This window comes from Ictalurus furcatus, chromosome 26 (genome assembly GCF_023375685.1).
Source record: "Ictalurus furcatus strain D&B chromosome 26, Billie_1.0, whole genome shotgun sequence".
NCBI classification, from domain to species: domain Eukaryota; kingdom Metazoa; phylum Chordata; class Actinopteri; order Siluriformes; family Ictaluridae; genus Ictalurus; species Ictalurus furcatus.
Window position 1 is genome coordinate 1,056,309 of NC_071280.1, and position 12,008 is coordinate 1,068,316.

The following is a 12,008-nucleotide window of genomic DNA, read 5'->3' on the forward strand; positions in this document are numbered from 1 at the left end:
TAGCATTAATCTTACACAAGACACACACAAACACACATCATCTATTCGTTCTAGGCAACAGGACACGTTCGAGTTACATTGGAACATATGTGACACTAAAATTTGATTCGAAAATACATTTTCCAATCGTAAACCGGATTCAGGAATCTGCTGCGCGTGACCTCAGACGAATTCGACTTCCTCGCCGGCTCAGTTTCAGCGCTGTTGAAAGTGCAGCTCATTGTGTTATGAAAATCATACAGATTTGATAAAAAGGTCGAGCGTTCATAACAAACAAAATGGAGCCCGGAGGCTCCCACATCGAACCGGACACAACTATAGAGTGAATATTATTTATTTATTTATTTATTTCTTTTTAAAGAGTGAACCAGGAATCATCCAGCGTGCCATGTTTTTCAGCTGTGTTTGATGCAGCAGGTGTGTTTCCTTTCGCCAGCCAGGCACACATACAGAAGAGCTAATATCATTAACCAGGGTTGCCAGGTTTCAATATAAAATCTCAAAAAAAAAAACCCAAAAAAAATAAACAACAACAACAAAAAAACATTCAGTGATTTGAAAAACAAGACTTCACAGGGAAACAAGGTCACTGTGGTGCGCACACATTTCCGATATACGCATGTTTTTTACTCCATTATTCCTGTTTCCATCTCCCAATCTTTACAGTGGAAATATGTCATAAACACACTGTCTGAACTTACACTTTGCCTTTGTTTGAAGAAATTTCTGATTGAATTCTGCTTTAAAACAAGATCTTGATGCCCGTGGAGTATTTTTTAAATCATAAATGTGATGTCTGTTTTTTGTAAAGTTCCTATTTTTGACCACTAGGGTGCAATAATAACTCTGCAGTATAGCGATAAATGCAGTCACTAAAGAACTCATTTGAATTGTTGGAATGTACAAGGCATGGAATCGTGAAGGAGGGCGGTTCATATTTGTTGAACATCTGATGGTAGTAGTGGAGTAGATTTGTCACCATCCCTGTTCCTGGAGATTTTACCTTCATGAAGATTTGAGCTCAAACGGTGCTAATCGTTGCCTTGAGAAGTTCTTGACCAGCTCATTTTGGTTGGAGATGAAACGTGCAGGAAGGTAGATCTCAAGGAAGAAATCTTGACCACTGGTGAACTGTATGTGGCCATGGCTCAACCTCACCTCACGTTCAATGAGCTGCGATTCGTTAAACCACCAGCAGGTGTCGCGCTAATGCAAATACAGGGAAAGGTCCAGGAGTGATGTAGGTTAGAGCCGAGCTCAAATTAGACATCCGCTCCAGTTCCGCGTGGCACCGTTACATCCTTAAAGTGACGGATGAAATGAGAGTCTGGAATGAGGTGTGCTGAGATGTGCTTGATTACTGCTTCCATTAGCATTCGGCAAAGAAAATGCATTCGTTTCAATTAGTGATTAAACATACTAGACAGCGGGAGCGCGCGCACGCGCACACACACACACACACACACACGATTGCACGCACGCGCACGTCTCTAATATTAATCTGTCAAGATCATGCATGGGGAAAAACGGGGCTATTTGGTCACACCCCCCACCCCTGCTGCAGCACCATAAATTTAAGCAATACGCACACGCGCGCGCGCGCGCACGCACGCACATGCACGCACGCACGCGCGCGGATTTACAACCCCTCTCCAGCGTCCGTCCGCGCGCACATCTCATCGCATCACATCACATCACATCTGCCCGGATGTTTACGTAACAACACCGTCGCCTTAGACAGGGGTCAGAAACCAGAGTAGGCACCGCGCTACGACATTTTATTTATTTATTTATTTATTTATTTATCCATTTGCAGTAATAGTCCATCCCTTTAACCTGGAGACGACCGCGACCTCCGTCACATTCCTTCATACGGGATTTATTATTTGTTGTTTATTCTAATCGCGCGACCACATGTAGCACATCCTTTATTATTATTATTATTATTATTATTATTATTATTATTGACAGAACCCCGGAGCGGTTCTCACACAGCGCGGACACCGAGTTTCCCCGGTGATGGAGGACGCGGGTGGAGCGGCTTTGGCGGCACCGTGGCGGTGGCCGAGCCCTCGCGCGAGGATGCTCTGGATGTAGAGGACGCAGCGCGCGCTCCTGTGTGTGTGTGTGTGTGTGTGTGTGTGTGTGTGAATTAAAATATGGGGAAAGATCAGGAACTCTTGCAGGCGGTGAAGACTGAGGACCTGCTTATGGTGCAGCGGCTACTGCAGAGACCCAAACACGGCAAATCTAGTGAGTGTTCACACACACACACACACACACACACACACACACGCCCATCCGTGCAGGCCATGGGGCACGCATGTGCGTTTACAGCAGCGTTTAAATGATCACGTGCAGCGTGGCGTTACCTGTCCGTTACAAGCGTCGAATTTTGCTCATAGGGTGTCGCATCGACGGTCAATCAGAACATCAAATAGTTAATAAAGTGCTGAATTACTTTTGAACAGAGTTCAGAATTCACACCTCCAGCGTTGGATTCAGAAATAGTGGTGGATTTCTTAGTGTAGCTGAAAGTGTTGTATTCATGCTTACAGTACTGAATTCCTGCTCACAGTGCTGAATTTCTTACAGTGTTGAATTACCTTTAACAGCGTTGAATTTAGATGTACACTGTTGAATTAGCACTAAGTGTTGAACTAGATTTCACAGTACTGAATTATTGCTTACAGTGTTAAATTAGCTCTTACAGTACTGAATTATTGCTCACAGTGTTGAACTAGTTCCTTATTGTTGAATTTCTAATTGTTTAATTAGATTTTGCAGTACTGAATTCATGTGTATAGTGTTGAATTAATGCTTACTGTACAGTACTGAATTATCTCCGACAGTGCTGAATTACTGCTTATAGTGTTGAATTTCTTCAACTGTTGAATCAGCTCATAAAATGATGAATTCCCTTGAGCGGTGTTTAATTCAGTCGTACAGTGTTGGATTCAGAATTATACTGTTGAATTAGCTCCTACAGTCCTGAATTAGCTCCTACAGTACTGAATTAGCTCCTACGGTACTGAATTAGCTCCTACGGTACTGAATTTAGACTTGGAGTTTTCACTTGCAGCATTGCATTAACATTAAATCAAAACATCAAAATAGTAAGTGTTGAATTCACTCTTGCCGTGCTGATTTTTTTACTTACAGTGTTGAATTTAGACATACACTGTTGAATAATTTCTTAATGTGCTAAATAAGGTGTTACAGTGTTCACTTAGCTTGGAATAGTGCTCGGTTAGCTTCTGCAGTATTCAGTTGTATCTCAGTGTTGGAATTTCTGTCACAACATTGAATTCACACCTACAGAATTCCTACAGTTCCTACAGTGTTCATGTCAATCTTACAGTACTGAATTAGTTCTCAGTGTTTAATTCAATCTTATAGTACGGAATTAGTTCCTACTGTGTTTATTTCAGTCTTACAGTAATTTATTAGTTCTTAGTGTTTATTTCAATCTTACAGTACTGAATTAGTTCTTAGTGTTTATTTCAATCTTACAGTACTGAATTAGTTCTTAGTGTTTATTTCAATCTTACAGTACTGAATTAGTTCTCAGTGTTTATTTCAATCTTACAGTACTGAATTAGTTCGTAGTGTTTATTTCAATCTTACAGTACTGAATTAGTTCTCAGTGTTTATTTCAATCTTACAGTACTGAATTAGTTCTTAGTGTTTATTTCAATCTTACAGTACTGAATTAGTTCTTAGTATTTTTTCAATCTTACAGTACTGAATTATTTCTCACAGTGTTCATTTCAATCTTATAGTACGGAATTAGTTCCTACTGTGTTTATTTCAGTCTTACAGTATTGAATGAGTTCTTAATGTTTATTTCAATCTTACAGTACTGAATTAGTTCTCAGTGTTTAATTCAATCTTACAGTACTGAATTAGTTCTGTGTTTATTTCAATCTTACAGTACTGAATTAGTTCCTACAGTGTTTATTTCAGTCTTACAGTACTGAATTCATTCTTAGTGTTTATTTCAATCTTACAGTACTGAATTAGTTCTCAGTGTTTATTTCAATCTTACAGTACTGAATTAGTTCTCAGTGTTTATTTCAATCTTACAGTACTGAATTAGTTCCTACAGTTTTTATTTCAATCTTACAGTACTGAATTAGTTCCTACAGTTTTTATTTCAATCTTACAGTACTGAATTAGTTCCTACTGTGTTTATTTCAGTCTTACAGTATTGAATGAGTTCTTAATGTTTATTTCAATCTTACAGTACTGAATTAGTTCTCAGTGTTTATTTCAATCTTACAGTACTGAATTAGTTCTCACAGTGTTTATTTCAATCTTACAGTACTGAATTAGTTCTCAGTGTTTATTTCAATCTTACAGTACTGAATTAGTTCTCACAGTGTTTATTTCAATCTTACAGTACTGAATTAGTTCTCAGTGTTTATTTCAATCTTACAGTACTGAATTAGTTCTCACAGTGTTTATTTCAATCTTACAGTACTGAATTAGTTCTCAGTGTTTATTTCAATCTTACAGTACTGAATTAGTTCTCACAGTGTTTATTTCAATCTTACAGTACTGAATTAGTTCTCAGTGTTTATTTCAATCTTACAGTACTGAATTAGTTCTCACAGTGTTTATTTCAATCTTACAGTACTGAATTAGTTCTCAGTGTTTATTTCAATCTTACAGTACTGAATTAGTTCTCACAGTGTTTATTTCAATCTTACAGTACTGAATTAGTTCTCAGTGTTTATTTCAATCTTACAGTACTGAATTAGTTCTCAGTGTTTATTTCAATCTTACAGTACTGAATTAGTTCTCACAGTGTTTATTTCAATCTTACAGTACTGAATTAGTTCTCAGTATTTAGTTCAATATTACAGTACTTAATTAGTTCTTAATGTTTATTTCAATCTTACAGTACTGAATTAGTTCTCACAGTGTTTATTTCAATCTTACAGTACTGAATTAGTTCCTACAGTTTTTATTTCAATCTTACAGTACTGAATTAGTTCTCAGTATTTATTTCAATCTTACAGTACTGAATTAGTTCTTAATGTTTATTTCAATCTTACAGTATGAATTAGTTCTCAGTGTTTATCTCAATCTTACAGTACTGAATTAGTTCTCAGTATTTATTTCAATCTTACAGTACTGAATTAGTTCTCAGTGTTTATTTCAATCTTACAGTACTGAATTAGTTCTCAGTGTTTATTTCAATCTTACAGTACTGAATTAGTTCTCACAGTGTTTATTTCAATCTTACAGTACTGAATTAGTTCTCAGTATTTAGTTCAATATTACAGTACTTAATTAGTTCTTAATGTTTATTTCAATCTTACAGTACTGAATTAGTTCTCACAGTGTTTATTTCAATCTTACAGTACTGAATTAGTTCTCAGTGTTTATTTCAATCTTACAGTACTGAATTAGTTCCTACAGTGTTTATTTCAATCTTACAGTACTGAATTAGTTCCTACAGTTTTTATTTCAATCTTACAGTACTGAATTAGTTCTTAGTGTTTATTTCAATGTTACAGTACTGAATTAGTTCTTAATGTTTATTTCAATCTTACAGTACTGAATTAGTTCTCAGTGTTTATCTCAATCTTACAGTACTGAATTAGTTCTCAGTATTTATTTCAATCTTACAGTACTGAATTAGTTCTCAGTGTTTATTTCAATCTTACAGTACTGAATTAGTTCTCACAGTGTTTATTTCAATCTTACAGTACTGAATTAGTTCCTACAGTTTTTATTTCAATCTTACAGTACTGAATTAGTTCTCAGTGTTTATTTCAATCTTACAGTACTGAATTAGTTCTTAATGTTTATTTCAATCTTACAGTACTGAATTAGTTCTCAGTGTTTATCTCAATCTTACAGTACTGAATTAGTTCTCAGTATTTATTTCAATCTTACAGTACTGAATTAGTTCTCAGTGTTTATTTCAATCTTACAGTACTGAATTAGTTCTCACAGTGTTTATTTCAATCTTACAGTACTGAATTAGTTCCTACAGTTTTTATTTCAATCTTACAGTACTGAATTAGTTCTCAGTGTTTATTTCAATCTTACAGTACTGAATTAGTTCTCAGTGTTTATTTCAATCTTACAGTACTGAATTAGTTCTCACAGTGTTTATTTCAATCTTACAGTACTGAATTAGTTCTCAGTATTTAGTTCAATATTACAGTACTTAATTAGTTCTTAATGTTTATTTCAATCTTACAGTACTGAATTAGTTCTCACAGTGTTTATTTCAATCTTACAGTACTGAATTAGTTCTCAGTGTTTATTTCAATCTTACAGTACTGAATTAGTTCCTACAGTTTTTATTTCAATCTTACAGTACTGAATTAGTTCCTACAGTTTTTATTTCAATCTTACAGTACTGAATTAGTTCTTAGTGTTTATTTCAATCTTACAGTACTGAATTAGTTCTTAATGTTTATTTCAATCTTACAGTACTGAATTAGTTCTCAGTGTTTATCTCAATCTTACAGTACTGAATTAGTTCTCAGTATTTATTTCAATCTTACAGTACTGAATTAGTTCTCAGTGTTTATTTCAATCTTACAGTACTGAATTAGTTCTCACAGTGTTTATTTCAATCTTACAGTACTGAATTAGTTCCTACAGTTTTTATTTCAATCTTACAGTACTGAATTAGTTCTCACAGTGTTTATTTCAATCTTACAGTACTGAATTAGTTCTCGTAGTGTTGAAGTCACTTTTGCACTTGTGCACTTTTACTGCTACACCATAGAATGAACACGTACAGCGCAGATTTCCCTCAAATGATATTGAATTAAACACCTTCACGGTTGAAAGAACTCCCCACGTGTTGCATTAATTCTTGCAGTGCCAAAATAACAGCAGCAGTAATGAATTAACACTCACAAGTTAAGCACTGTGGGTTTCAGTTCTGGTTGCTAGGTTTTTATAGGCATTTCCAGTGGCGGATTACGGGTTTATTCTGGGATATCCGTCTTTCTGTGCTCGTGTGATTGAGAAATAGAATTAATTCAACACTGTGAGAGTTTATTCAACATTGCTATAGGTGACTTAACGCCGTCCATGCAACCATCTCTCACAATCGATATTATTGGGATAATACTGTGTGTTGGTTCAGATGATAAGCTAGAGAGGGATGGGGTGGCAGGAAGGGGATTATGGGTAAGAAGGCACCAGATGTCCATCGTAATGAAGTGTTTGAACTGTATGAGGGGATGGAGAGAGAGAGAGAGGCTTCATTTGACAGCACTACAAAATTGATTCTCATTTTTAAAATTTTCTTTACATATTTATTTTCTTTACATTTGATTACACAAATGAGCCCAAAAGCAATCACACACACACACACACACACACACACACACACACACACACACACACATGTCTATAATTGAAATACAATTACCACCTCCAGTGCCGGGTAACATCCCAGGTGGTAGCAGAAATTGCTTCCTGCCATGGAAGGAGGAGCTGCTAGAAATGGAAGCAGGGCATTCGGTGTGTGTGTGTGTGTGTGTGTGTGTGTGTGTGTCAGCCCTGCTTAAAAAGCTCATCCCTTACACATGAAAAAAAAATAAAAAATCAGTGTCACCTTGAGCATCTCGAAAGGCCAGACATGATTAGTAAACAAGAGAGAACCCGTGTTCGAAGGTGACGTTGTAATTCGTTGAAAATAACTAGCAGAAGTCATTGTTGAGATTAGGGGAAGAAATCTGCGTAAGTTCCTGTAAGGACATGTTTATTTAACATTTATGGAAGGAGTCTCCAGTGTCAGCGAGGTAAAGCAGCAACTACAAGTTTTCTGACGTCGCCGGGACAGAGGGGTTTACACTTTTTGTGGTTTCTTGGTAACATGATAAGCGTTGTTGTTGTTGTTGAAAGCAAAACAGAGAAGCTGGTGAGGGAAGGACTGTTTATATCTTACAGTACCGAATTAGTTCTCAGTGTTTATTTCAGTCTTACAGTACTGAATTAGTTCTCAGTGTTTATTTCAATCTTACAGTACTGAATTAGTTCTGTGTTTATTTCAGTCTTACAGTACCGAATTAGTTCTCAGTGTTTATTTCAGTCTTACAGTACTGAATTAGTTCTCAGTGTTTATTTCAATCTTACAGTACTGAATTAGTTCTCAGTGTTTATTTCAATCTTACAGTACTGAATTAGTTCTCACAGTGTTTATTTCAGTCTTACAGTACCGAATTAGTTCTCACAGTGTTTATTTCAGTCTTACAGTACTGAATTAGTTCTCAGTGTTTATTTCAATCTTACAGTACTGAATTAGTTCTCAGTGTTTATTTCAATCTTACAGTACTGAATTAGTTCTCACAGTGTTTATTTCAATCTTACAGTACTGAATTTGTTCTCAGTGTTTATTTCAATCTTACAGTATGAATTAGTTCCTACAGTGTTTATTTCAATCTTACAGTACTGAATTAGTTCTCACAGTGTTTATTTCAATCTTACAGTACTGAATTAGTTCTCAGTGTTTATTTCAATCTTACAGTATGAATTAGTTCCTACAGTGTTTATTTCAATCTTACAGTATGAATTAGTTCCTACAGTGTTTATTTCAATCTTACAGTACTGAATTAGTTCTCAGTGTTTATTTCAATCTTACAGTACTGAATTAGTTCTCACAGTGTTTATTTCAATCTTACAGTATGAATTAGTTCCTACAGTGTTTATTTCAATCTTACAGTACTGAATTAGTTCTCAGTGTTTATTTCAATCTTACAGTACTGAATTAGTTCTCAGTGTTTATTTCAATCTTACAGTACTGAATTAGTTCCTACAGTGTTTATTTCAATCTTACAGTACTGAATTAGTTCTCAGTGTTTATTTCAATCTTACAGTACTGAATTAGTTCTCAGTGTTTATTTCAATCTTACAGTACTGAATTAGTTCTCACAGTGTTTATTTCAATCTTACAGTACTGAATTAGTTCTCAGTGTTCATTTCAATCTTACAGTACTGAATTAGTTCTCACAGTGTTTATTTCAATCTTACAGTACCGAATTAGTTCTCACAGTGTTTATTTCAGTCTTACAGTACTGAATTAGTTCTCAGTGTTTATTTCAATCTTACAGTACTGAATTAGTTCTCAGTGTTTATTTCAATCTTACAGTACTGAATTAGTTCTCACAGTGTTTATTTCAGTCTTACAGTACCGAATTAGTTCTCACAGTGTTTATTTCAGTCTTACAGTACTGAATTAGTTCTCAGTGTTTATTTCAATCTTACAGTACTGAATTAGTTCTCAGTGTTTATTTCAATCTTACAGTACTGAATTAGTTCTCACAGTGTTTATTTCAGTCTTACAGTACTGAATTAGTTCTCAGTATTTATTTCAATCTTACAGTACTGAATTAGTTCTCAGTGTTTATTTCAATCTTACAGTACTGAATTAGTTCTCACAGTGTTTATTTCAGTCTTACAGTACTGAATTAGTTCTCAGTGTTTATTTCAGTCTTACAGTACCGAATTAGTTCTCACAGTGTTTATTTCAGTCTTACAGTACTGAATTAGTTCTCACAGTGTTTATTTCAGTCTTACAGTACTGAATTAGTTCTCAGTATTTATTTCAATCTTACAGTACTGAATTAGTTCTCAGTGTTTATTTCAATCTTACAGTACTGAATTAGTTCTCAGTGTTTAATTCAATCTTACAGTACTGAATTAGTTCTCACAGTGTTTATTTCAGTCTTACAGTACTGAATTAGTTCTCAGTGTTTAGTTCAATCTTACAGTACTGAATTAGTTCTCACAGTGTTTATTTCAGTCTTACAGTACTGAATTAGTTCTCACAGTGTTTATTTCAGTCTTACAGTACTGAATTAGTTCTCACAGTGTTTAGTTCAGTCTTACAGTACTGAATTAGTTCCTACAGTGTTTATTTCAATCTTACAGTACTGAATTAGTTCTCACAGTGTTTATTTCAATCTTACAGTACTGAATTAGTTCCTACAGTGTTTATTTCAATCTTACAGTACTGAATTAGTTCTCACAGTGTTTATTTCAATCTTACAGTACTGAATTAGTTCCTACAGTGTTTATTTCAATCTTACAGTACTGAATTAGTTCCTACAGTGTTTATTTCAGTCTTACAGTACTGAATTAGTTCTCACAGTGTTTAGTTCAGTCTTACAGTACTGAATTAGTTCCTACAGTGTTTATTTCAATCTTACAGTACTGAATTAGTTCTCACAGTGTTTATTTCAATCTTACAGTACTGAATAAGTTCTCAGTGTTTATTTCAATCTTACAGTACTGAATTAGTTCTCACAGTGTTTATTTCAATCTTACAGTACTGAATAAGTTCTCAGTGTTTATTTCAATCTTACAGTACTGAATTAGTTCTCAATGTTTATTTCAGTCTTACAGTACTTTATTAGTTAGGGTTAAGGTTAGGGTTAGAGCAAAACAGAGATGCTGGTGGGGGAAGGACTGTTTATAGCTGCTGTAACGTGAGCGAGAACAGGAACTTGTTCCGCAACGTTAAGTGAAACCGTAAATGGACCGTAAAAAGTCCAACATGTCGTTGTCAAATTGCCATGTATATCGTTGGGAAGTTGCTGCGGTATAAGAGGAATAAAACATTTCGGGACGTCCGGTTATAGGAAACTGCGCATGTTATGCGCTGAAGAATGAAACGTCATACTTTTTTATCCGTTTATAGTTGCATTTAAATGATGTGGAACTTCAATGTGAAACGATTTAGTTCCTGCTGTAATTTAGAAAAAATCGCAAGCTCCTCGGAATATCCTGCGATCGCAAAAATCGCTAAATTCCCAGAGGGACCGAATAATGCAGAAATAATGATTATAGTCTTTCGTGGCATCATGTAGGAGACGCCTTATAGCGGATTCTCAATGCCGTTTTGAATTTGTATTGCCACAGGTTCATTTGCAAGACATCGTGACATTGTTTGGGTCTTCCTCGGTACCGCGAGAGGCTAACATCCATCCCCGTGGAACTGCCCGAATCTAACGTCTCATATTACTCGACTGATTGATATTCCGCTCTGGATGCTTATGAGCCCGAGGACATTTCACTTACTGCTTTTAATTTGATCATCGCACCGATTTCCCCTCTTTCTCCTTCCAGTCATTTCCCTCTGAAGCCCATGTGAAAAGTCAAACGAGCGAAAGCAGGCTAAGTTTCTGGGTTGGAATTGAATCGGAGCTATAATTAGAACATCTTATCGTCGATAATGAACACCGTTACTCCGTTTCCCGTTAGGAGACCGTTTAGATGTGGACGCATAGATAAACAGCGGTATCTAGAGACGGACGACAGATTAAAGGGGAAGAGCATCGCGTAAGTGTAGCGATTGAAAGTCGAACGAGAGGTTGTTATTAGGGAACTCGCGAGTTTTTAAACAGAAATAGTTACTAAAGTACGAGGAAAACGATCCAGTAAACACTGGTTTCTTATCGATTGCAGTACGCAGCATGGTTTCCGTAGAATCTGAAAGAAAGGAAATGGAAAACTTAATAAAAGAAATGCCTGGAGTTTACCGTAAAACCTCGTATATACACGCGACACAGTTTCTACCTGAGACGAGTGATTGTACTACAGACGTGAACGTGTGTAGTATAGTTCATATTTTAGTATTTCATCTTGGGGTGATAGAGCTTGCAGACGGAATGTTCTACATTATTATTATTATTATTATTATTATTATTATTATTATGTAGCGGGCGAGCTTGAATCAGGAGCTGGAGTCGTGACACTGGACACGTCTGGACTCGCACACACAATCCCGACTGTTTTGATTACGCGTGCGGACTTGACTAAAATATCATTTTGAATAAAAAGGCCCAGAAGCGAAATGTATCGTACTGTCTGTCCCCCCCCACACACACACATGACACGCCTATTTAGTCCATTTGTGGAGCTCTGACAGAAAAATAAATAAATAAATAAATGAATAAAAGGAGAAGGGATTTTTACTTAGGACAGGCTTTTACTGTTCTTAATGCGAATTTCCCCTCATCAGCATGTAC

General features: G+C 35.8%; 1 protein-coding gene across 1 annotated transcript in view; it reads left to right on the top strand.

The window, feature by feature from the left end:
* Positions 1 to 2,130: 2,130 nt before the first annotated feature.
* Positions 2,131 to 12,008, top strand: part of si:dkeyp-9d4.3 (caskin-1) — a 30,958-nt gene continuing 21,080 nt past the window's right edge. Inside the window, exon 1 of the mRNA XM_053615583.1 lies at positions 2,131 to 2,253. Within this exon, the coding sequence (XP_053471558.1) occupies positions 2,160 to 2,253 (94 nt within the window). The 5' untranslated portion in view covers positions 2,131 to 2,159. The remainder of the gene's footprint in view (positions 2,254 to 12,008) is intronic.